The 27960-nt window shown below is 39.3% G+C and overlaps 1 protein-coding gene across 1 annotated transcript; it reads left to right on the top strand.

Annotated features, from left to right (window-relative positions):
- The first annotated feature begins 148 nt into the window (after positions 1-148).
- LOC128257405 (sodium-dependent nutrient amino acid transporter 1) lies at positions 149-27960 on the top strand. The gene is given in 7 exon segments (XM_052988414.1): positions 149-348; positions 13156-13812; positions 22046-22277; positions 25243-25388; positions 25444-25580; positions 25652-26693; positions 26695-27960. Coding segments are annotated over 6 exon segments (2940 nt in total). The 5' UTR covers positions 149-348; positions 13156-13164; the 3' UTR covers positions 27430-27960.

The following is a 27960-nucleotide window of genomic DNA, read 5'->3' as shown; positions in this document are numbered from 1 at the left end:
AGCTGATCGTAAAAAATATAACGCGCATTTTTGAACAGCGACGAGAGGTGAAAGAGAGCTGTTCAAGATCCGAAGAGGTAGTAGAGACCCGAAGAGATATTACAAAGAGCTCCGTAGCTTAAAGTGTGAGCTTTTCGGGGTGACTTTTCAGCCGTGAACAGTTGGAGTTCTGGGTCCAGCTCCCAGTCAAGTCTCGCGCCTCTTTCCGATCGGTTGTCGCTCGTCCCCGCGTCGTTGCCCCCTCTGCATTTTATAAGCATTTTATTCCGTGCATTTTAAATTGTTCTACCCGTACGTGTTTCCGTGTGTGCCCATGTGCAGTGTTGATAACTCCGTGAAATGCAAATGGTAATTGCAAAAAGCCGCAGCGCATGCGACTGAATGTGGTGCATATATTAAAAGCCTCGCCAGGGAGAACAAAAAAAGAAAGAGTTAGACGCCCGCCGAACCGAACTGATCCTCCCTCCTGCTCCTGTCTGGGCTGTCCCATTAATATGGCCACTATAGCGACCCGTCCGACCAGTTTCGTGCTGCGGTTGTCGCTCCTGACTCGATTCTCCTCACCTTTCCTCATCCCACAACCCCCATCTCCCGCTGTCTTTGACTACCTTTCCTTGCCCTCCGTCTTTGCATTTCTCATGCACGCACGTTCCTCGTTTTTTGTGCTTTTCGTGCGCTCCCGAGCTGAAGTTCTTCCATTTTTTCGGCTCCCTGTACTACAGTGAATACCGGTTAACTGATATTCCGGTTAGGAGGAACTTTGCATTTATATTTATTTATGAAAACCTGATCGGATACGACAAATATAAAGGAACTAATCTTTTTTTCTTCTTATACAACCAATATGGACTATTTTCTGAACTCATTTCTAAAATTTAAACAATTTCAAACTAACATAAAATTGCCTAACAAGATTGTCAATAAAAGAAATGTTAATCTAAAATTATATGATTTTTAAAAAATGTTAGGAAGTAAACTTATGAAATTTATGGTTCGAATTCCCTAATATGTGCATTTTTCAAGTTATCCCCAAACCGTTTTCCAGTGTTTCTTCTTTTCTTACCATTCTTCTTTAACAACTTCGCCTTAACTGGCGGTCATCACACAGTTGCTGTTGCCGTACATTTTAACGAAGTTTCGCTGAAACCTGGCCCACCTTGATAAGCCCCTGGAAAGTCAGTCAATCGCGAATGCTTCTCCGATCGTCTCAGCAAGTTCAATGCTACGATACGTAAAATTGGCGGTGCATTTTCGACTTCCGCTATAATTAGCTAGTTCAGACCGTATTAAACTCGTTGGTCCTTCGCCTACAAAACCCACTGTACTTGCTCTCAAAGAAACGGATAAAGTGCGATAAGACTCCAACTATGTTCAGTGCAAGAGTTATCTATACCATCAGTAAACATTGTAATCACTCAGTTGATCTTGAGTCATTAAAAGACCAGCGATGAACTGGCCTCAGTGACTTAGCTGCTTGAACTTGTTTGTTATTATAAATATATATATGTGTTTTATGTTGCATTGACTAAAAAAGTTGTAGGTTAAACCGTTCTTTGATATTTTTTTATTTGTACAAAAAATAAAATCCCAAATGATTCTTTTAAAAATGCCCGTATCTGATTACTCCAATGCCACCTTTAAAAATATAAACATATATTTGCAAATTTGTATATGTGACAGTGTGTGCAAACTTCATTCACTCATTGTTTGTATAAATGATATAGTCTCGGATGTCATCACCGTACCTTGGTTAATTTGCGGCAATATCAAAGTTCTCATTTGTGCTATATGTACATTATTTAATTTCCCTGATTGCCACCATTGAAATGTTTATTTGCTCAATTTTAATTACCGTTCCATTTTATTATTTGCATGTTGAGAAAATATATTTTAGCTCTTGATAAGCGTAGCGAACTAATGGTCCACACATACATAATTTACTCTCTTCACACTTGGAAAAAACTTCAATTAAAAACTTCATTAGAAGTATACACTTTTGGTTTTCTATAACAAATATTTCTAAAGGACTACCTTTTATATATATTTACAACCTATAATGTTAAAAATACCCTGTTTTTGGTTTCGAATTTAATAAATTAAAAATATTTGACATAGAAGTAGAAATATGTGAGACATTTTTAAGATTTCTGGATGTTTTCGAGTTCTAAAGGTTTTTGTTTTTTTGTTTTATCTGTGCTCCTATCTTTATATGCGTATTTCTTAGCACTTGATATCTCCAAAGTAGTACCTTGAATTAATAGTAAACATCTAGAGTCACTCTTGTTTTCGTTCTAAATTGAGTGTTTACTTATTTGCTTGGCACATTTAGAATAATTACAAAGGAAATGGCACATGGCATCGTAATATCCGGTGTAGAATGCATTGCTTAGTAAATATTTGCACTCGTCCATTATCTTTGTTTTAATATAAACTTAGTGCAGTGTAGGGAAAAGAGGAAGGTGCTCCCACTCCCCACACTTTCGGCCAATTTCCCCAAAGGGGGAAAACATAAACATTGTGCTTCGTGACTGAGTCATCAGGTTTTTTTCTCTATCTCTTCGGTTTTAACCTGAACCAGAACCCAAGTTTACTTGAGGTTAGCAGCCAGAGTCAGTATTTTCCCTACCCATTTCTGTCTTCTTACCTTTCGTTCTTTCATTATTTTTGCTTCATTCTTTTTTTTTTGTTTGGCAATGCACTGTGGGCCGCACATTTCTTGCCTCGCATTTTCATTTTTGCCCACCCAACTGACCGTTATTTTCGCGAGCGGAGTCTAGACCTAGACTAATTAAGTCAAAATTTTTCAGGTCTGCTGTCATCAGCAGAACCGTCAGCCGGTGTGTACTTGGCTCCTAATCTCCGCCATACGTGCTCAAATTTTTTATTAATATTTTCGGGGTGTTTGGCAATTGGAAAAGCTTAAACAATAAGCGCCGTAAGTGTACTATGTGCATATGAAAACACCTATATGCAGGTGCTCGTATAGTTATGTGCTTGTTTTATAATGCATGTGGAAAAAAGAGTGTGCGGTGCACATTGTTCGGAACAATGGAACGTTATACGATAAAAAGTGTATAAATAACCCGAAACGGGGGTTGCATGTCACCGGCTCAGCCTTAGATCGCTCGTCGCAGCCCTGAGAAAATGAAGTCACTCTTAAATAAATAAAATTAAAGGCGAGAAGAGCCAAGTGCTAACTGCTATTGTAGTATGCAAGCCAGTCAGCCACATAATACCAGTCGGTGAATCTTTATTTATTGTTGTCGTGTTCTCAAAATCCATGAGCCATGTGAACTGTGTGAACCCATAAAACCGCTGTAACTTAATCAAAAGCGGCAGATGACTTTAAAAGTGTAGAAGCTGGGCGGGTGGAAGTATATTTTAGCCTTTGCATTTATTTAAAAAGGGGAAAAGTAAATCCCTTATGGGATTGGAAAGTAACAAATTTCCTTGTTAATTTAATCATTAATCAAAGGCATTCATTGCTAAACATGCAATGGTTATTTTCTTATTAGCTGTAAGTTATAAAGCCCCTGCTAGCTAAAACTGTTTTTTATCTCATCTTTCGGTTAATGAAAATAAAGCCTTTACTTCATTATATAATTTCTACACAAGTTATGAACATTTGAAACTATAAAAAGCTAAGTATAATTTCCCTCTAAGCTTACAACTGCTGTTCAGATTAAGTTTTTTTTAACCATTCTTGGCTTTAAGCTAGTTTTCTCTAAGAAAATTCAAGAGACATTTGCGATATCTCCTCCAGTTGGCTCTTAGAAACGATGACAGAAATATACGCTTGAGCACGTCATATTCGATTGGGGGTAGAGTTGCAGATTTAGCAGCTCGATTGCTTCACGCAGCAGAGGTGGATAGCAACGCTAGATTCTCGGGAACACACACTACACACAGAGAACTCACATTCGTGGAGAGGGAGAGGCCCTCTTTGGACCTAGAGCACATAACTCCATAACTCTGGGCACTGGCGGACCATTTATGGTGTCAGTAAGGTACACTGCAGCCGGTAATGGCCATGATAATGATGCCTCTTGGCCGACTCGCCACCAGAACGCCGCAAAGTGGTGCAATTTGCTCGGCGGTTCTTGGAGTTGGTGTCTTACAGTCTGCCGCTAGAAAGTGGCCAAAAGGCGGCTGGGAATAGCAAAACAAAAAGCGTAATCTAAAGCAGAGTAAAGCATGCTGCTGAAAATGGCTGTGCACTCATTTTAGTAACTGACAGGTTACTTGGCAAGCCGACTCGGCTATCGTCCCCTTTTTTTTGAGAGTCTGCTCGTCTGGTTTAGTTTGTTTTCACCATGCAAACGTGATCGTGGAAGTGGACGAACTCGTGTCTTACATTATATATAGACTAGTTTCCTCATTTTGATGTTTTGTGCCCGGTTCTAATGCGGTTCCAAGCATTATCCTCTCCCCTCTTTCCCCATGCATGAAGCCCAACTGCCTTGAGGTCTTTAAGACAAGAGGTTTTACCTGGGAAGCTCAGGTGTGACGAAATTGTCTACATAAATCAGCTTAGCATAGGAATATGGAATTATCAAATTAAAAGAATAATTCAGCTATTTTTGAAAAAGAAAAACTAAATGTCTCTGTTTCCGTTCTAATCCAATTATTGCTTATAAGGGCAACATAAGAATGTATTTTTTTAAATTTAATGACTTTAGTAAGAATAAAACTACATTATCATCAACATTGTTGGCTAAAACTTTGTTGATTGTAAAGCAGACATAACTGTAAAATATAGTAATATAAATAAAAGTTTAATCTAAAGTTTAAAAAAAATTTGTGAATTAAAGCTTTTATAAATATAATAAATATATGTAGGTAAACAAAAATACGACCATTACCATCAGGATAGTTAAAGTCGTAAAACTTTTAAGATTTCTAGAGGTTTTAATAATTATACAAATTGGATTTTTGTTAGTGATAATGTTCAATTAATAAATAATTTTTCTAATGAAAGAACTCATTAGTAAGAAAAAAATGTCTGCGGATTATATAAAGAAAATAAGCTTCCAAGAAAATAAAATAAGTGGAGAACAATAAATCAGAATTTAGATTAAGTGCCAACAATATTGTTCGTTTTTTTTTTTGCTGTGAAGATGGTTTCCTTAACTCATCAACTTTTGAATAGAACAAAAAAAAGAAAACAAGACAAAACACTCGCACGTTTCTCGTATCAAAAGGTGCTTAATGCCTCTAGCTCATGATCAACGTCAATAATGCGCAAATGTTCTGGGGCCATGAAATATTTGCTGGATGCATGCTAAATTAATATTAAAAATAATTGTTGAGTTGTCTGATTTATAATTAGAAATGAGCCGGAAACCGGTAACTCTGCCTTCTTTGAAAGTGGCAACATCTCCAATTGTAATTAGTTATTGGCAAAGAATCTTTGGGCCCGCCATTGAATCATCGTTAAGAAAAACTCAAACTAGGAACTCATTAGCATTATGCCTGTAGCGTCGCACTGCCTGGGAACCTTTTTTTTGCGATCGCCTTTATGTTGCGTTGTGCGAACAATCGAAAAGTCAAAATAAACAGAATTCAATTACACGCAGCAAGCGAATGAAGTTGTAAATACCTGAGCGACCTTGGCAAATGGGAATTTACTTAAACCTCACCTTGCCCTTACACTCGAATTCTCACTTCCTCACAACCTCGTCCTTTTCCCGCCGGCAGGAACCTAAGCCAGATATATCCCATCTTACCTGAGGGTCTGGGAATGGAAATGGGAATCGGAGTATATTATACACACACTCGAGTGATTAATTTCCTGTTTATGAGCATTTCGTTTGCCTTATTCTTTGTTGTGCGGCTTCTTTGCCGATCGTTTCGAAGGTTTCCCTCCCTCAATGGAACTCGCTTTTGGGATTCGTATATTTGTTCCTATGTGCTGGATACACAGAAGAAATTTATGTATTTGTTGTTAGGTTGATTCAATAAAAAACAAATGAATTTGAATAAAAGTCATTTAAGTCATTTGATTTGAGTAAAGATAGAGTCCATCGAAAAAAGTGTTTGCAATTTTGACATAACGAAATAAAAAAAAGCTTATGTTTAAACTTACTTATTCATATCATTTTTTATTTGTGGTGAGTTTTTAAAATGTTAATTAATGTCTAAAATTTTATTTAACAAGTTGACATTTTGATAAAAGGAGATTATCGTACATATGTTTATTTTTAAAACAGAAGTGATATTCGAATGTTACATAAATGTACCTTTTTTCAAAAAATATTTTGTTGGAACAATCTTTGCTTCTTGTTATATATGTATATATATTAAACCCGTAGTTGCGAATTAAATGTTCTATAAAAAAATATTTTAATATTATGCAATACAACATAATGTATGTACTTTTTAGGTAAATATTTCTTCAGCCTGCTGACCTTGAAATATGTTATTTTTCGATATATTGTTCGATCTTCTTCCTGTGCAGGATATGGTAAAAAAGAGAGCCTACCTCTGGCTTTGATAACAAATGTAGTAGAGCAATTCAGTATTGATTGATGATAGCTTTTAATTTATAAAATTTTTTCCTGCGCATGATATGGTAAAACAGAGAGCCTCTCTCCGGAGTTATCTTAAAACGGTTTGCGTGTTTTGCTGATATAACCGCAGTTACCAGACGCCTGATCGGATGGGCTAGGAGTCGTGTATCTGGCAGATACATTTAGCTGTTACACGTGTTGTACCGCTCCGCTCCGTCGCTACCTGTCGGGTATTTTATCCACAGTCCCGCTCAACTCAGCTCAGTTCAGCTCAGCTCGGCTCATCGCAGTTCCGCTCTCGGCCTGTAGTCAGTCAGTACCGCCGAACCTGTTGTCGTCGTCGCTTAGTTTTTTCTGTTACCGCAAAACGCTTTGTTATTTGTATTTTCAATGTTTTTCACTGTTTTGTTTTCATTTTTTTCGCGTGTGTGAGAACGTAATTTCCATGAATTTTGTTTCGCTATTGAATCGAAATTGATGACGGTTCCAGTGCCTGAATGATTGCCATTTCGCCGTGTGGCAATCGCTCTTTATGGAGCATTCAAATGAGCTATTTGGAGCAGAGTTACGTCTCTGATTACCAGCAGTTCCAGTTTCGCTTGTTGCCCCGAAAAAAGTAGAAGCCAACTTGAATACAAATTAAAAAATTATCTACTTCCTAACAAGTGATGAATGAATGTCGGCTCAACCTTAGGCTGGCCATAAAAACGGGAAATAAGTTCATTGAAATTCTTAAAGAAAAAAATACATATATTCAAAAATATTTGCAACCTAAAAACTATAATTTATGTGTATGTGAGTGGAGTGTACGTGATCGAAGTAGAACTGTATTATTTTGTGGAATTCTACGGTAATTAATAATTTTTTTTTTGAACGACACCTTTTATTAGATTAAAATGTGAAAAAAAACAAGGAAATATATAATGTTAGCATTTGGTTCAACTAAGAAGTATTTAGTTTTAACATATTTAAGCAGTTATTAGGAATAGAATCAGATTTATGTAATTTTCATTTTTACTAATATTATAATATATAATATATTTAGTGGAATTATTTTCTAATTATTTCTGTAAAAAAAAAAATTTTCTCTTTCTTCGCCTGACGGCTAGTTTCTGTTGCTTAGTAAAATTTAGATAACTACCAGGAACACATTAAAGCCAACTGAAAAACCAAACCAAGTGAAACTTGCACCTGTCCTACTATGAAAAAACTTCTATTAAAAATCTCTTTTAAAGCCAAAACGAGTTATCACCTAAAAAACATAACATCGTACATTTGGCATTAGTAATGTTTTAACAATTGAAATTATTCCGGTAGCATCCCGCCATTTTCATTGCCACTTTAACTATTTCTGTTTGCTTGAATCGATTGCGAAAGCGGCAAATCTAATGTCAATAAGGGGGGCAGGTGGAGCCCATTCAGTTGCTAATGATTCTGATAATTGCCATTGTGCGAAACCAAAGGCGAAACTTTGGTTGTGCAACTAGAGGGGGTAATGAGGGTAGGGAAGGGAAGGAGGGTCTCTAGGTACCAACGTTTAGTAGAGTTTTGTTTTGAGTACCGATTATGATTGCCAGCGGCTTGATGCTGATGCAATTAACGAGCCGCAAGGGCAGCAAGCAGCACGAAGCATTTATATTTATGCAAATCATGGGCTAACACGGTCCTGAGCAACAATTCAATCGAGTTTGCGGTTGAAGCCTGCTGGCTGGTGTATCTTTTTTATGCTCTTGACCCAGTGACAAACAAGTGTCAAACTGGGCAATTTCTTGGCAAATCTCTACGCGCAAAACAGGTCCAATAAAAAAAGTAAAAAGTGTCCACTTGGCATGCCTTGATGTCTGGATAAGTGTTATTACCACGAGCTAAATGCAATTTGCAGAGCCATAATGGCCGAACAAGTTTTTGGATCGCATCTCCAGTGTTTTCGCCCCACTAACACAAAAACGGAACTCGAATTGCCATCGCAGATGTGACAATTTGTTGAGAAAACACCGCTAAAAATTCGATTTGAATGGGAATCAGTCAAGCGATCGAGGGGCGTGGCATGGCGAGATTTTGCAGTGGTCCGTGTCCCCAGAGCGGACAGCATTAATTGCTATCGATTGGAATTGGACAATCAATAAAAGGCAATCAGTGCGATACAGACACGCGCGGATGCCGAGATACAGATACTTTTACTTGTGTCGCCTCAGTTTCAATATAATTTGCACATAATTTTACATAATCTTCCCCTTTTGAGAAACTGTGTCAGTTAGCCAAGTATGTATCTTGGCATTGTTGTTTTTACTTTCGTTGGTGCTGCTGTGATCGGTGAGCCGTCAGAAGTAGAAAGAAGAAAGAGGAGAAATAAACAGACCCATCTAAATAGTTTTTACTTTCCTTTTACGCCAAACCGAGCGCAGACTTTCAATTACACGAATGCAGATTGAGATACAGATACGGCTATTAAAGATTAAGATATGGCCCACAGCCGACTGCACCATGCTAATTGCGATTATTCGCGAGCTTCGGCAAATGAATTGTTGCCGCAAGATTTAATTTGATTAGATTTGGTCTCCGCGGATGATATTCTAATTAGCCACACAGTTGGACACTAATTGGTGCTGGCTGTTTATAAACGAAAATACTCTGTTGTTTGTCCGCCACTTGTGACATTTCTGCTTCGCGTTCAGGTTCAGCCTTTTAATGGGCGTTCGAAATGCTGGCGGTTCGGACTTTCGCCCTGTCAAAGGTCAACCACGTGTGCTCGTTACAATTGGGTTCGAAATTAATCATAGTGCGCCGTTTAATTGACGGTAATCCGCTGGGAATGTTATTATAGTTAAAGGTTGCAGCACAGCGAAAAAAAAAACAGGGAAAAAACGATTCTGATTTCATTTTGTCATATCATTTCATTCTTATCATGAACATTTTTTTTTAATCTTTAAAAATGTGTATAGTTCTTTAATATTTGTATTCTGTTGGAATATTTTATATTTTGTGTTATCTTTATTCCAATGTCATACACAATCAAATATCTATTAAAATTTATTTGAATATATCATACTCATTTGTTTGTCACAAAACCCATTAACTGCTTTGACCTTCAAAAACTGATTGATCTTGAGGTTCTTTGTTTTGTAAGTTTCTCATAAGAAAACCTTTTTGTGATATGTCCGATTCAGCCAACCATTTGCTTTTCCATTAAATGTAATGACTGCCAGAGCAGTTGATTCTTGAGGTTTCCTTGGAAGTGAACCCTTGATAATTTCATCTAAAAAACTTTATTACCAAAGGTGGAATGATCGTCTGAGGTTCTGTGCGGTTTGTTTGAGTTCTCGGGCCATAAGTACAGCCTAAATGGCAAGTTAATGTTCGCGTTCTTTGGTCAGTGGCCGTTGTCTTGCGCTGTGGTTACGCCCGGCTGAATTCTATGGTGGAGGTGATGATGTTGCTGCTGGCACCACCGGCATTTCTATATATAGTACTCTGTATATGCTGCCTTTGGCTTTGGCAGAACCTTTATCAAGTGTCATACTTTTCCAATCCCCAACATGCCGCACTTGTCGCCGTTCGGTTTGAGTGCACAAAGAAAAGCAGGCACGGATATGTATGTGGCACATCTGCATGTACGGGTATAGAGTATGTCTGCTTTCCTGGGCAACACTTGTACTCGCACTCGTACCTGTTAATAACTTGTAACTTGATGCATCGCCGGATCGCGTCCCTTGGCTTCGTCCCGCTGGACTGGGTTTCACAGTCTTTTTGCCAACGGTCGAGCGATCCCGCTTTTAGTTCCGCCCCGTCTCCTCCCAAATTGTATCTGTGTCTGCGATCAGTGTGTGAGTGGGCCCGACACTCGGCCACCAAAGTATCCGACGGCATTCACATCTCTCCGTATCTGTATCTTTATCTGCAACATGCAAATGCAAATCCCTGCCGCTACGGCGCCACATTTGTTTGCAAAATGCTCAATAATAAACAAACGGAGACGCCACCGTCATCCACTTTGGTGCTTTCATTTCGGCGAAGACGCAGTAAACACATCGATACCCGGTACTCATTAATGCCTGTTTGTGGATAAACATCGGCAGGGTGAAGTAATTTGATCAGAAAAAAAAGGAATTTTGAGGGACAACACAGTTTTAAGGGACTGAGTTGTGTTTTTGAGTTTGGGTTAGGTTCATGTATTTGTAGTTATAGTTGTTATTTATATGAAATCATTTTAAAAAAAATAACGAATCCTTTATTAATTTATTTATTTTAATTATCTTGTTAGTCTCTTTAAAAAGCGGCTCACATTTATTTATTATAGTTTTGAAACCAAAATTTTGAATCTTAGTTTGTATGCTGCTCCAGAGTAAAGAAATTGTAGATTACCATTTTTTTCCATAGAGAGTTAATAAATCTCTTTATGTTCACAAATAGATTGCATTACAGGATATCCCTTGAGTCGATTGTTTTTATTGTTAAGACTTGGCGGCCTGAACCGCAGTAAATGAACGAAAATTTGTATAAATACTCGGGTAAAATTGAGATTCGGCCTCTTTTTGGCTGTTTTACTGGTCACCGAACTCAATCGCATGTTAAAAGTTGATTTTGTTTGCTTCTCTCGCTTTTTTTTTTTTTTCACCGAACCTTTTTGGCTCATTTATGCAAGCATGCATAATTATTTGTAAATATGCATTTCAAGTGATTGTGATAAGAGGCTGCTGCTGCTGCTGCTATTGGCAAGATAAATTTGTGTTATTGTGCCGATAAGATGAGAGCAGTCATTAATATAATGACACAACCTTAATAATCGAAATGTTATGTTCGAGTTGAGGTTGAGTCATCGTGCCATTTGAATTGTTTCCAGCGGTGCTAAATATATAAACACCATTCGTCAAACATATTCGTGCACTTGGCTTAATTAATGATTATTAACCGCATATATTTGATTAATTTTCGTCGCCAAGGCTCGAAGACGGTAGCTGGCAAAGTTTGCGAACGTATTTAGGTCTTTTCTTTATCTTTCTTTTAAAAATAAATTTGCAGATTTATTGAATTCCAAATTCGGATACCTATACCTATAAAATTAACATTAATGGGTTAGCCTTTTTGGAAGTTTATATCAGTTTTATCAGTAATGTATTAAACTATTCAAATTCGAATTTAAACTATTATAATTGAGAACTGAACAACTCATATTCTTGTCGATTGAATTTTATGCGTATTTTGGGCTGTTTCATTTAAAAACAAATTAAACATTTTATTTGAATGGTTAAAAGAGAGTGATTTTATAATGTTTGTTTATTGGTTTACTTGGTCCGACCTTAATTAGAAATCTATTGTTTTATAACTTTGTTACCGAGTAAAACCAATTCATTATTCAATGAAAATGAATAAATTTTTTATCCACAAAAATGATGCTACCAATAAAGAAATAGTTATTAAATTGCAACTTTATAAGTTATCTGTCCATTTGGAATTTTAAAAATATAAACTTATCACGCAATGGGTTAACACAATGGCAATGGAACTCTAAAAATATTTCCAGCACAAGAAACTCATTTTCAGGTCAATAAAATAAGTTGGGAAACAGAAAGGCAAGCAACTGGTATCGCTGTGTGTCTTTCGATTCATTTTATTTTGTTTTCATGCATTTTTGTTTTATTTTACCATGTTCATATTGGAACAGTTGTTTTTGCGACTTTGTTTAAGCTCTCATTGTTGACAACTTTCTGTCGAGATGTTTTCTCTGCCAGTATCTGATAAAAATAACCATTCAAGTGAAATTTTAGCAGAAATAAAATAATTTGCTCTGATTTGTGTTGATTTGTATGACAAAGGGCGAATGCAGAATCTTTGGGAACAATGTCATAATCCATAGCATAATATGGCAATCAGTGTGCGGTAGAATGGCCAAAAGGGCTTTCACTTTCGCAGAGCTGCGAATAGTGGCTACTTTTCACTTTCCGTTCAACGGTCTGACATTGTTCTCTCTCGCATGCAAATCCGTTGTCCAAGCAGGCCCAAAACAAAACCCCAACGAATCTCCCATATGAATCATTTCGTTAGAAAAACCACAGCGCATATAATCGTATCTTTAATATGATTTTGTGGCTTCGTGTGAACTCCTCAGGCGGAGTTCAGCTTTGAAGTTATTCTGATATTTCCACGAATTTTACTCACCTTCTCAAAACAAAAAGTTGTCAGTTTTGTTTTACATTGTTTTTTAAAAAATTTGTAAACTAACTTTTTCTTTCTTAAAATTTTTATTAAAAGTAATACCTAGGTTGATTTTAGTAATAAGAGTTCAAAATAAATGTCCGTATTATTCTAAACCTTAAATATTTTTTTGGCAGTTAAGTAGAAAATTAGTATTGTTTTACCTTCGTAATAAAATTCTAAAAAATCCTAATACCGGACCTAAAGTGTTTAATGATTTTGCTTATACTTTCAGTGTTAAACCAAAAATACTTATTATCATAAATTGATCCCTTGACTCAACCCGAAATATTTCACCCCTTTCTTTTTTCGGATGAAATTTAACTTTAAAAGATTTAAGAGCACTCCTATACAAAAGGTTTTTGATCCCCAATTTGTGTGTTATTCATCTGAAAAAAAGATTTTGAATGACAAATTTAGCTGACGTCTTTCTTTTGTTATCGCTATCCGGCAGATCTGATCGATGAGCAGCAGCTACAAGCACCGCAGTAGCGACGAGGCCCTCGCCGAGCAGCTTAGCTTAGCCCGTGCCGGAAGTGGCACCCAGCCCCCGGCCACGCCCACCTACCGCCAGACAGCCGGCGCTATGGCAACCCTGCCGCGCCATGATAACAACCAAAATCACAATGACAACTCCAACCGCCTGCGCACCGATTCAACGGCGACGTCGAGAACCTGCGTCTATATTGGTGGAGCGTCAACGGGAGGAGGAACCGGAAATGGTCAGATTTCCGTGACCTTGGACCGTCGTCAGCCGCAGCGAATGTCCTGGCTGAATATGCGACGGGGCAAGGCCAATGAGGCGGACCTGCCCACCGTCACGCCTTCGCCACAGACCACCCGCAGCTGCATCTCCACGGTGTCCAGTGTGGTGGACAGCGGGGGCGGTCGTACCACCGCCACTTCCGGTCGCATCAGCTCCAGCGGCATCGTCACCCTGAGCGGCAGCAACAACACACTGAGCGAAATCCAGGGCGGCTACCACGACATGGACCACGACGCGGTGTCCAAGAACTTCTCCGTGTCGGCCTCCGCCCACTCCGCCCACAACATCACAACGGCCAGCAATGCCAAGCTGCTGCCCGCCGTCGAGGATGAGGCCAACAAACAGGTGAGTTGTGTCTGAAATCTATTGGAAATTGTATTGTGGTTAAACGGTGGGAAAATTAAGAGGTAATGGGGAAATTAAATGCACTCTACGAGTTGATTGATTTTTTTAGTGGTTAACGGCCAACTTCATTAAATTCAAAATTAATTAAAACAGATAACAGTTAAATGGGAGCTTACTATACAATAACCTTCACTGGATAAATTTTATCACACATTTTATTTTACAGAATGTAGGACGGTTTATTATTATAATTAATGACAGCTTTTGTTTTGTCATAATAAAATTACTTACTGACAAATAATAGAATTAAATAAAATCCCAGAAATATCTTCCAACCAAGTTTCAGCACATTTTGATTTATTTGACTTTGAGATATACAAGTTCAGTCCGTGCCCAACTTATCTAAATATATACACCAAACTAAAAAAATAATCAAAATATACTCTTCTTTGATTTAATGAACCTAATCTCATATCTTCCACACGCCTTTTATTTCGTGGCCTAGCCAAAGCAATTAAAGTGTATGTTTATTAGCATGTTTGAGATTCATTTAGCATTCCTATAGATTAAACTTTCAAAAAAGTAGTTCATCTTCGAAGCCGGAGCTCGTGTATGCAATTTATTTGGACTCCAAGCCGAGTGGTCGTCTTACCTGTTTTGGTTGTTTAGAAGCTATCAGCCAAGATCTCTCAAGTTCAACCCCTTTTGTTCAATGTTACGGGTTAGCCAGAAGCAATTTGATTCATCTTCCTCTTTAAATTTTGTGCGAATAAATAAGAATGAATGTGAATAAGAATAATGTTGGGTTTATTCTCGACTGCCTGGTACTTATAATCAGGTGGGGTGAGTATTCTGAATGAAGCTTCGGCGATTCCGGCTATCGATTACTCACGAGTCGCTTTAAATTTTATTTCTCTGCTTAATAATGCTGAAAATATTCGGACAGACTTTGTGTACGTGTCTCAGGTCTCTAGAGAATATCCACATGTTTGTTTGTCATTCCCCAATCGATCGATTTGTCTAAGCCGATGCAATCGTCTGGTAGTGATATATGTATGTGCAATACTTCCGTACACCAAAAAAATAGTTTAGCTTATGATAGGTAGCATTTTAATTAAAATTCCTTTTATTAATTATGCTATTAATTTTTTTCAATCGCCTAATATTTTCTGAAAACAATTTATATTTTCAATGAAACAAAGATCTGTAATTTTCTATTAGGAAAAATTATATTTTCAAATTTGTCATTACAAAGGCATTTATTGAATTTGATTTCATTTTTATCCTTATTAGTATTTGAATTGTCTTGAAAATATTTCCTTAATAATTTTTCAAAACATGAATGCATTTTTTGGAGTATCTTTTCTTGGATATTTTTGTTGTGTATAGCGGCAGACTTTTACAGCTCACTGTTATATCTTCTTGAGTTAAAACGTGTTATTTTTCGCGCAATTTGTTTGCTTTCCTCCTTTGTTTGCTGATCTTGGATTTGAGGTGTTTGAATAGTTTTCAAGATGAATATTACCTAAGACGACACAGAATGGGTTGCAGCAGAGGGCGCGGCAATGGCAACCTTCAAACACCTGAAGCTCTTTTGTATGGGAATGCAGGTCTTCCAAACAATCCATCCTTGTGTATTGGTCTAATAGTCATTGTTTATTGGGTTTGGCGGGCAGCGGCAACATCATAAACACGATAATAAAACTAGTTTCGGCATCTGTGAGCTCGTATTTGTCTCCTATTTGGGTTAGTAAGGCAGCGGGCACCGGACTGGATCGGAGTGGACCGGATAGGGCACAGCTGGTCGCTGGCCATTGTCTTTCGCATCTACCTCTGCCATTGTTTCCCGCAATTTTCACCCATTCAGGCCAGGTTCCCCAGCCGAGTGGAAGTGCAAGTGCCAAGTGCAATATGAAATGCGTCGTACAGATGCTAATTGCCTTTATTAGGAATACAAACACTAGTACGCCGACTGTTGTGCGTACAGTTAATTTAATAAAAAAACTTATAGGTTTATATTTGAGAGCAAGAACAAAAGTGGGAGAGTCATTTCGTTTTATCGGTGGATGGTTTGTTTTTGTATTTAAAAATTAGTACATATTAGCAACAGGTAAAGGTAAAATTCCCCCGAAATGCTAACTTAATAATGGAAGTTTAGACAGTAAATTGTTCTGTTAATGTACTATTAAACCAAAAACATTTTTCATGACAATACTTTTAAATACGTTACAAAGCCTAATAAACTCTATATAATAATATATACCATAATTATTGGAACGCAAATGTTCCAAGTAAAAGTATCGACAGGGGAAAGGGTATTTAACAGATGAGGCACTCGATTAAAGCGTTCCTTTTGGTTTCTACATGAACTTGACATGCTTGCAACTCGTTTTCTACACTACTTGACATAAATAGAGTAATTTTTATCCGTAGGGTATGCTATGCTTTTTAAACCAAGACCAAAGGAAGTTCAACTGTGGTAAAGTATTGCATAGTCTTCGGGGCAACGAGTTTGTGCCCTGAGTCTTTTGTTATAGCAAAGCAAAGAGTGTATGCACACATATTAGCAAGTCCTAAATATAAAACTGTCAAATTATTTTAAGTTAATCGATCCTATACGGTCTTTGATGTACAAATTAGTATTATATTATAAACTTAAAACATACTTTATTTAAATTAATAAATAAATTTATTTTTACATTTGGCCGATGCATTTAGGAAGTTTTTTCCTTATTCATTAAATATATATTAACTTGGAAATAATAAGTAAACATTTAAACTATAAACAGCTTAAAAATCAATTACTGTCTATTTTTTTGCTGGCAACATTATCCATTCAAAAGTACAATTTATTGACCAATTTCATGGTCCCGCAACTTAAACTGTATTTGCAGCTGAGTTCGGCTAAATCGTTGTCTGTTTGCTTATTTTTACTTTTAACTTGGACTTTTGGAATGTGCAATTTGCTTACCACAATCGATGGCCCCTCGTTGTTGCTGCCACCGCCGCCACTTCCCTTCCATTTTTTTTGCGGCTCATGCGAGTGGCCAAAACCCAAAACCCAAGACCCAAAAGCGAAAACCTCTGCCCATATGCATGTTTCTCGAGCTGTTCAGTTACTTCATCTCTTATGTTATTTCGTTTCCAATTCGCTGATTAACAAGTTCAACAATACACAGTGGCAGCAACTACAATGTGTGCAGATACTTTCGGTGCAAATTCGGCAGTGGCACGTCGCACGTTTCGGCCATAAAAAGAAATGAAAATCAGAGATGACGTCAGGGCTTTTAGAATTGCATCGGCAAATCAAGAAAATCGCATCCAGTGAAAGTGGGCAACGGGACGGAATCGGGCAGAATTGCCTTGAATTGGCAGATACACAATCCCACTGCACGGTACACTGCGCTACCGGGTTTTGGGTGTAACCGAGACCATTTGACGAGTTAACGATATCACACACAGCTGCATGGCTTCATGACTTCTCCTTTCACTGGCCACTGATTAGAGCCCACGAGACGCAATCCAAGTCGTAAAACAATAGCCCAGATGCGAGTACCATAACTACAACCTACAACTCCCCGGGTATACTTGTCCATGCTCCGGTGCCCAGATCCGTTCAGTCAAAGAGATTGTCGAGGCATCGCTTATTCAACAGAAAACTCAGCACTCACAATAGCCTTATTTCGGACACCTTTTGTGACCAGCTCCATTGTGGGGACATTTTCACACTCCAGTTTCAGGTGTCGGCAGACTGAAGGTAATTATTGTGCAGCCTACGAGACCTTTCCATTCTGATACAATTGCGGAATCAATTCTCGATAGAAGAAACCCAAGAGAAACCTTGGCGGGTATTTTTAGGTTAAGTTTCTCAATTAATTGGCCGCAGCCCACGCTTTTACTTTTGGCTTTTCATATTTCTCATATTTGTTATACCACTTAAAAGCTCATTCGATATGCGAGACACAAACGAAACCGTCAAAATGCCAAAATCAAGCAATTATTTATGCTAAATGTGTGGAAGTTCTTGATGTGATCATCGTCAAACCTTTAGCGTTCCGATTTTATTAGCATTTCATACGAACTTCCGCTTAATATGGCAGAACTTTGATGCCAAATATAAATCCTAACTAGTAATAATATTTTTATTTTCCATTAGCGCCCATTCAATCCACCTATTTTGCTCGGCGCTACTTCGATCATTTTTTTCTCATTCCGCCTCTTTTTTTTTTGATCGCACAGTGAGTGCTGTTAATTACGCGCCCAGTGCCAGTTTCGCTCGCATGCTTACATAATAATTAGAAAAAGCCTCGCTCTTCTCTCTTTCTGCGCCAAAAGAACGTGTTAAAATGATATTTAATTTTAGTATGAGAAGCGGCTCAAAGAGCCAATACTAATAGACGGTTTCTGCTCTTTGTGGTGGCCACTTCCTGCTGTGCAGAAGACAGGTTAATTATGCAGATGGATCTCGAGACATGGGAACGCGGTCTAAGGGCATCATTAAGCAATATAAACATAATCTCATTCAGCCAGCATCTTTGTATTCCCTGCTCTTTTTTTCAATTAACCCACGTGGGCGAGCTGAGAACGTTGAAGAGCTTTAATAAACCTGTGACGATTTAATTCTCTCAGAAAAGTTAAGTGCACTCAGCAAAAAAGGGGAACACGTGAAATGGACGTTAAGTGTAGTGATTGTAACTCAAGAGCTAATAACTTTTAACTTAACTTCAAAGTAAAAATATACTAAAATAATTTAATTGACAAACATTATTTTACAACTTTTTTCCCTTGAATAATATAGTAGATTAATTATATTGATATTTTCAAAAATGTTGTGTAAAAACTTATATTAATTTAGTATTCCATGGCTATGTAAACTAGGCTTTTATTTTTCTATCAGTTTTTTATTACAAATAATTTAATCATTAATACATACCTATTTTTTGAATAATAAAATAAATAATGATTTAAAAAATTGCTTGCAATTTAAGGTAAAAAGGATAGACCGCAGTATGTATTTTTTTTCGTGTGCCTGTAAGAAGCATGCATAAATTTCCAAAGAAACCCAGTGAGGCATGAGCTTGGATCCGTGCTTTCAGCAGGCGCGCGGAGGCGTGCGCTGACTTTGCGCAGCCACTGTGCATAGAAAGCCACGCTTTGGTGCCGTCGCTGCTTTGAGCCGCTGCTGGAAGTGCTGTTTTTATTTTGCTGCCGCCGGCACTACGTCAGTCGTCAGTTCTGCATTAATGAGAGAGCAGTTAGGTACGCTCGCTCGCACGCTCCGTGTGGGCCACAAACAACTTCTGGGCTTCATCAGATGAAAAGTCTGCCAGAGGAAAAATCAAGCGGAGAGAGATCCCAAATAAAAGTTTACCCCGAATGGGGGAAAACTTGTTTGGCCATCATCATCTCTCGGTCGCCCCTTTCTCCTCGGGCAGTCGAATTCGGATTCGATTCCATTTTCCCCCCAATCAAAACCATCGTCTGCGCAGTCGCAGCTCGACGCTGCAGCGGTGATGAGTGCACGCGCTCAACTTACTAGCTTTGAAAGGCGAAAAAAAAATAGAAAATAAAAATAAAAATAAACATAAAACCATCTAAGATAAAAAGGAAACGCAGTGCAATCGGGGAAAATGCAAACGTGTGAAGTGAATCGCCTCACCAATGAGTTCTGTGCAATAAAATGTAATTGAATTCCAGGCAATCCGCAACCACAAGCCACTATATTGTTGTATATGGAAGGAGCTGCTTGAGTACTATAATTCCATAACAACTGTCATGGATATGCGTTGGCGATTTGTGTGAAATGTGGAAAAAAAAGAATACAAATACCTTGTATGAAATAAAAACAAAACAAGACAGCGAGACATTCAATAAGCGGTTCAGGGCCAGGCTCTGAAGGTGTTGCCAATTTATTTTAAAAGTCTGCGCTTTTTGTTGGCTCGCTGTCGTCACGTGATAACTTGTTCCACTTGCATAAAAATATTGTTATTTTCTTGACACAAATGCCACAAGTCGAGGCTTTAATTAGCATGATGTTTAAAAAATAAATACGAAATACTTAAAAATCCACACGAGTGCGCCCGCTAATTGTAATTTATTTATTTTCGAGTGCAGTGCAATTAAAATTACAGTTCTAAAGGAAACAAACCTCGCCGTTTACCTACACACACAAAAAAAGCCAAACGAACAAATCCAAACCATAACAGTGCGAAACCAGATTTGTATGTAACAACAAACAAATGCAAGAAAATGACAAGTTCTTTGAAACCTACAAGCAATACAAAGTCTGTCCCAAGATGGATATACCAACGACAAAGTATTTAGCCGACTATCTGTACGTTGTGCACGAGGACGTTCCCTTCCGATACTATCGAAAAGTAAGTGATAGGGCTTCGGGGGTTTTGCGGGGGCCATCATGCATGAAATGGAATATGATTTATATGATACTCGTATGCCTATATAACGCTCGTCATCTGCACGCTCATAAACTCCAAATGCCGCTTGGCTGGGCGATTTTTTTTTGTTTACATTTTCACTGTGCGGTTTTCGCCTTATTAACTGCGTTTACCTGGGCGTCGCGTTGTTACCGCTCTACCTTTGTATGCTGTTGTTGCCCCTGTTGGCAGTTCGTTTGTAAAAGACTAAGAAACACTTCAAAAATTGATAGCTGTTTTTTTGAAGTTTCTGAATTTATTTTAAATGTTTATGCCGTTATGTTATACATATACTAGTTCAAGTGCTAAACAAACATACATTAAATATTTAAAAGAACAAAATTCAACAGGTTTTGGGATTTAAATATATTTTATATATTTCAAAATGACTTATATTTGCTTTTGCAAGGTATTCTTCAGTTGGTATGCACGGTTTTGTACTGTATTTTTTGTGTTGGGCTTTGAAAGTAACCAAAGTGAGGATTGCTGTTAGTTGCTGGCTGATGTTTTTGCGCGCGCACACCTAATGGGCTTATGCTGTACATTTTGCAGATGACTTATGAGAGCCATGAGCGAATTTCGGTCGCCGCCTAATAAGATCCCCTATGACACCCTGCTGTGGCGGGCACTTTCTTTTGCCGCTCACTGTGCAAACACAAAGAACTAAGGCAGCTCGGATTGCCGAGCAGTGGGGGAATTCGAGAAAAATGAGTCGTAAGACAAATAAACAGAAAGCAAAATTGTGTAATTAATGAAAATAAAGCGAAGCATAGCGAAATTACACAAGTCGAAAGCGGAAGTACCGGAAATGACGATGACGCTCTGTAGGAGTATATTTTTGTTTTTGTTTAATGTCGCCGGATGCGGCAACTGTGACTGTGACTGCTGCTATTTGTCTGGGCTACCTGCAAAATAAGCAAACCCAAATGGGCTTGCATATGACAGCAATTTGTGGTTTTGTATTTCTCATCAGCTGTGCAAATTTTTCTAAAAGCTTATTATAAACTCTTACTTTCTTTGAGCGAGGTTCAGGGTTGAATCTATTTACAAAAATATTTTGTGTCTTTAAACCTGCTAAGCTTTTCAATTACCGACTGTCTTTTTTGGTTCCACAATTTTTGGATCTATCAATTCATGTTTCAAATGTATTTAACAATTGTTTTAGAAAACGGTTGGTCCTATATTGTATTTGTCCTTAACTATTAAGCTTTAAAGGGGCGCTTTCTTTTATCTACTTATCTATCTATCTTTAAATAATTAATAGTTTTGTATTAAAATTTTTTAAAATTTAAAAATTTTGAGGTTTATAGAGATATTATTAGGAAGTGTAATTTTAACAATAAGATATTAGAAGTACATCATACCAAAAACGTTCTAAATAAATAAATTGTAATATTAACGAAACAAATCAAGCCTCTCAAACATATTCTTCATATTCATTGCCGAATAACAAATAAGACTTAGTTAAATAGTTTTAATAAAAATTTTAAAAAAGTCATTTAAGCAAATATTTATTTGTTTTTTATTTTTTAATGCACAATAATGTTAAACATTTTATTGCTTTCACAGATAGAAAGTGTTCTTAACATTTCATTTTAAATAAAAGATCTTTTAATGTAGATATGAATTTTATACCTATTAAGGGTATAAAAAATACATGTACTATAGAAGCTTTTACATAGTGGGTGTCCTAGTAGTTGTAGTTTAGGTGGGTGTCTAGTCAATAAATTTTAGGTCAATGTTTAACCCATGCCGTCAAAGCTAATGTAAATATTTGCTCTATTTCTCTTTTATTGCAGACGAAATGCTCGGTGTTCCGTGGGCTCGTGCTGTGCTTGTGCCTGAACCTGAGCTACGCGAACGTGGTCCGCTTCCCACGCGAGTTGGACCGCTACGGGTCGGCGTACCTGCTGCCGTATGTGGTGCTGCTGTTCCTAGTCGGCCTGCCCATGATTTTGCTGGAGATCTCTGTGGGCCAGTTCCTGGGCCAGGGGGCGGCGCACACCTGGCGCGCCTCGCCCATTTTCAAAGGTGAGTGAAACAGGGGTTGCATACTTTTCGGCCGTCAACAGGTGCTCAGAAACGGAAGCATCCATCGCGTTTTGGTGGGAGGGCGATATGGATTTGGGGGTCGAAGCTAAAGCACATGCAGCTGCAGCTTTTTGCATCCCCAATGCAGAGGACGAAGCTTCTGGGGGAAAGCTTTGCAGTTGCAGCGTTTGTAATTCCCAAGTTGGAATTCCGAGGCCAGTTGCTTAAATAGTCGCATCGCAAGGACCTCCAGCGGGCGGTCGTGCATTCCGCAGCAACGACGGTTGGGCACATCCCGTCTCATCCCCACTCTCTCGAATTGTGTCCGTTGGTAGCCGAAGTTACGATTGCAAAACTTTCGTCATCTCTCTCTCACTCTCTGAAGCAAAAACCAAGGCCGAAGCGGGCGCATGTTTTCCTCCCCCCAAAGGATGCAAAAATGCAAACGCAAAAGCGCAGGAGCACAGGAGCAAACTAAATAAACAAGAAAGCAAAATCAACAACCGCAAAAGTCTAAGACATATATATGTATGTATCACGAATCGAAAATGATAATGACAAAATGAGAAAAAAGCTAAATATCAGACCAAAGTTATATCAATGCAAACAAAAAAATCTAAAAAAATACACATAAAATACACTAAAAAAGAGAAGACTTACTTAAATGTGACCTAGTAGATAAAATCATCATCGTGTTATCAGGACAACCGCAAAAAATCTCTGAAAAAATCGTACAAAAAAAATATTAAAACCTCAAAATGCATTGGTGTGTGTGTCCCGTTCGTGTAATCGCTGGCGCGCCACGCCCCCGCGCTTATCGCCCGCCCACTGTCGGCCCGCTCGCCCCCCTCGCCGCGCCCACACTTGCTGCCGCCCCCCCAGAAGCGGGTAGACTGGCGGCCCACAAGGACATTTAGTACTAAAGCCTAAAACAACATCCAAATCAGTATGCCGCCCGCCCCGCCCCCTCTGCCAGGGAGCCACGTGCTTGGGCGGGAACGGAAACGGGAGCGAAAACTAAGCCGGAAACGGAAGCCGGCGAGCGAAAAAGGAAGATGGCGCCGTGGAGCGGTATAGTGCGGGCAAAGCGGTGGCGCGTCCACAAAAAATAACCATAGAGACGTTTAAGGCAAATTCTAAATGAACAAAAGTATAAACCAAAAACAATTATAACGAGAAACAAACGAATTCAAAAATGAGCAATATGAGCAACAACTAATAATGGCAAAAAGCAAAAACGACAACTGCAAATTACGACACAACACCTTCGAAAAGACCTCAGTAATAATAAAAACACCAACAAAAACACGTGAATGCTTGGTGGCTGCAAAGGAATGCCTTCGTTGTATCGCCCTTTTTTGTAGATCATGAATATAAATTCGAAAATACTAATTCCTAAATACTAATTTATAAATGGGTTTATATTATGTTATTTGTGTATTCCTGACATTTATAAAAGGGCCCGCGCGTAAGAAGCTCGCGCTTGGATTCGTTGGGCCAATTTATTGTACTGTTTATACTGCATCGACGTTCCACAATAAATATTATTATATTTTAATAGATAGATGATAGAATAAAAAAACTATTTAAACCAGAAAACATTAAAATTAAATAACTTAAATAACAAGATATAGCAACAGTGCGTATGAGCAATTTTTTATTACTAGTTTATTCGATTTTTAATAATTTCATGCATTAAAAAATAATAATCAACAAAGGCAGACTTACATTTGAGTAGAGAACTAAAGCATCACTGCCTATAAAATCCATTTTATTGACAATTAAAATAACAAAAAAGTCTATTTAAAAAACACTCTAAAATGTATAGTTTTTGTTATACGAATTTAAAATTATCTTTGTTTTTGCGTTAAAGTAAACATTTTGGCAAAGAAAAAACTGTTTTGCTGGAAAAATCCAAAGAATCATCATTAAAGCTTATCCTTGATGAGCCATTAACTTCTTATATGACTTATAAAACTCATAAAAGGCTGAAGGCAACACTTAAAATTGTTAAAGCCAACGACGTTGCCTTTAATGTGCCCATTTCATAGTGAAATCAGCGAGCTCATTGAATGGAGCGCTTCATGAGTGAGTGGTTCGCAACCTATAATTACGATAAATGTGGCAAACGATTCTCGGCACGTGCCGATTGCGTATCCGAATGATTGAAGAATACAATCAATACTTCAGATGAGAAGTGAGTTTCATACTGCCATATAGCCAATAAAAAACAATGTTAACGGAATCGTCCAACGTAATACAATGTGGCTATATGAATAAAGAGGAAGTGTGTAATAACCAAGGAAATACAGTTGCGGTCACTATAACAGACAATGCTAATCAAAATATTTTATTGATGTTAATCGAGCTGCAGAGCCAAGCCCTAAAATCTTTGAAAACTAAATCATTATTATATTTTCAAATAATTTTCAATGTCGTGTTATGGTAGTCCCCAAGCCAATTTACAATACATATATTTATTAACCGCTTTGGGTGTGTTTTAAGGTCAAATTTATCTGGTTTGGCGAATAGGTTTTCAGTCGCTGCAGAATACGTTATAAATGTAAATGTAAAGATATAAAAAATCTCGTTCTCATTCATAACTAGTTTTCACTTGAGCTCTTTTCAAACGATTGGTTTTTCTTTTATGAATTTCGCCATTTAAATGACAAAAGTAATTTAATTAACTGCGTTCCTCCTCTTCCGCTCTTTTGTAGTTCGTCGTTAGCAAGGTGAGATTTTTCGTACTTTGAACGGTTTATGTGTCTAATTCGGGACGCCAATACAGGGTTAAGCCCTGAATCCTACTAAATAAATTCTATTAGAGAAGTTTATATACTAATTGAAAAGTATGAGGACTATCTAGCTTTTAAGAAAAAAGAAACATTGCCACTACATTTTCTATACAATACTTTCTCACTGAATTTAATGTATAAGCGATACTAATCGAAGTTCCCATTCTCAGGGGCCAGCATCATCAGTCGCTTTGCCTCTTGGCTTTCGGCCATTTGGGTGTCCTTGCAGGCCGTGCTGGCACTGGCCTACATCGGGATGTTCGCCTCCAATGACCTGCCATTCCGCGAGTGCGCCGGACCTGTAAAACTGCGAATGGTAACTTATAGCTAATCCTTTAAAGGATCCCAGTCTCATGTATCTTACTCTTCAGAGTGGCTACCTCCTGACGGGAACCAGTGGACAGGAGTGCCTGCAGCAGACCTTTCTCACGCCCTTCTGGCGTAATCCCATGTTCTTTGGTCTGCTAGCAGCTGGGCTTATAGGCCTCTGGATAGTAATAATGCTGTGGTAAGACTAAACCCTCTTATATATATTTATTTGATTAAGGTTCTAACACCTGTTTTTTATTTAACCAACAGCACCCACAACGCGAAGATCCTGCGTCGCAGCATATTCGTCTATGGACTGACTGGTCTGGCCCTGCTTTGCACCCTCACTGGTTGGGAGGTCCGCAACTCCTTCAGTCGTCACTACTTCCCGGAACTGTGGGGCTTCGATACCAGCTTGCTGGCGGAGAGCAACATCTGGTTCAATGCCCTGATGCAGGTCCTCTTCTCGGTTAACTGTGGCTTCGGAGCTCTGCCCATGGTCACGGGGAAGTTCCTGTACAAAGGTGACGCTGTGAGAACCTCGGTGGTTTACCTCTGCTTCAACCTGCTGATCAACGCCATTGCCGTCACATTGTTTATGGTCCAGTTCGATCTGTCGGCCAATGGCTACCAGAATATGGAGGAGCTGAAGCCCCTCACCGCAATCTACGATCGGGTGCTGAATGGCTCCCGGGAGGGCGATAGCCACCTGCTTCAGCACCTGGTTCCGTCGCTCATCTACGTCCTGATCATCCTCTCGGCCATGGTCTCCATCACGGTGGCGGTGTACACCTCCACGCGTCTCGTGCCAAGACGCCCCAACTATGTGATCTGCCTGATTGGACTGGTGGTGGCGGTCATATCGTTTGCGGCGCCAAAGTTCCTCATCGCCCGCGTTCTTGACTCGCGACTGGTGGGCACCATGGTGGTGACTGCCTTGGTCTTCGAGCTGATTGCCATAACTTGGATCTACGGAGCCAAGAACATCTACACCGACCTGGAGTTCTCCATCGGACGTCCCATCTTCCGGATCTGGATGTGGCTGTGGGTCATCTGCCCGGCCATTCTCACGGGAATCCTGGTTTGGTGGTGTGCGGACGATGATCAGTACGATGTGCTGGCCGAGTATCTGCCACGTTGGGCGCCAATTCTTTTCGTGCTGGCCGTGATTGTGATCATTGCCTGTGTGCAGATCTTCAGGCAGGTGGAGTACAACTTCTTCGGCATGATCTGCGAGGCCTCCAAGCCGGCGAAGGAATGGGGTCCGGCGGATCCACTAGCTCGGCACTCCTGGAAGCAGTGGCGTTCCGTAGTGCCAGGACACAGGACGCAGGGACTTCACCCTGCGGCGGAGGGGAACCCGGGACTACACGCACTCCATCAAGAAGGGCCAGTACTCGAGTGCCCCAAAGTACGGCGTTCAGAATGGGGGACAAGCCCAGACGACCATGCATCAGCAGCACTGGAAGTCCTCCACCCCGGGAAATAGTTCGCCCAACTACAGCGGCTCCATGTTCGGGGACTCAGCCATTGAGGAGGACATCAGCGTGGACAAGTTCCCCGGAATCACGCAGCAGCAGTATGTGCCCTTCCAGGCGAGCGACTCGAAGCCCACGAGGTATTCCCAGCGGATGAGGCAGACCGCTCAGCCGCAGACCCAAACGCAGATGCGTCCGCCCAGGGAATCGGTGGAGAAGCATCGCGAGGTGGTCTACATACGCCGGCTCTCCGATGGGGGAAGTGGCACGGGGCATGCCACACGCATAGAGATATCGCCCTCGAACGAATCCATCACCTATGGCAACGGGAAGAGCAACAACAACTCCGCCTCGGCCATGTCCCGCAATCCGCTGGGCCGCTCCACGGGTTGTCTGGCCGCTCCAGTCCAACCACCCCCGCCCAGCGTCCATGTGAAGCGTTCGGCCAGCTCGGTGGTCAATGTCAACTCCCACAAGTTGCCACCGCTCGCGACTTCCGGTGGAGCGGCGGATCACATCTGCTGGCGCAAGTTCAATGTCAATCCGGAAGAGTATTCCACGGAGCTGTGAAGCCAGGGGATAACTAGAAGTAGGAAACGAAGCATTCACATTCAAAAAGACTTGTTGCATCCAAAACAAACGTATCTGTATCTGTAATCCGGAATCCGTAATACGTGAAGCGTATTGCACCTACGGCAGATCTAACTATAAGCTGCGAGAAAGTGTATCTTCTAGTTGCGAGCTGTAAATATCCCTAGATATAGTTCTAGTTCTAGATTAAGTCTAGTTCCTTAGATTAAGTCGAGGAAATTCCGTTGTCATTGCTCGCCGTCTGGAAATCTGAAGCAGGAAGAGAATAAGGAGTATGCCCATCGGGGTTGACATTTAGTCCTAAGCACATTGAACTGTCATGGATTCGAGTGCCTGAAACACAAAAAACACTTGAAATAACTGAATTAACACTAAGTTTATTCAGTTCTTAGTTAGTCCGTAGGCCTATGACCCCATAACTAAGCATCCATTGTAAAGTTACACAAACAAAAAACACAACGATTTCGAAAACGATCTTATGTAATAAATAGTACGATTAGTAAATTATGA

Source organism: Drosophila gunungcola, assembly GCF_025200985.1.
Source record: "Drosophila gunungcola strain Sukarami chromosome 3L unlocalized genomic scaffold, Dgunungcola_SK_2 000002F, whole genome shotgun sequence".
Classification (NCBI taxonomy): Eukaryota; Metazoa; Arthropoda; class Insecta; order Diptera; family Drosophilidae; genus Drosophila; species Drosophila gunungcola.
Note: the sequence above shows the minus strand (reverse complement) of the source record. Positions and strands in the feature narration are given on the sequence as shown.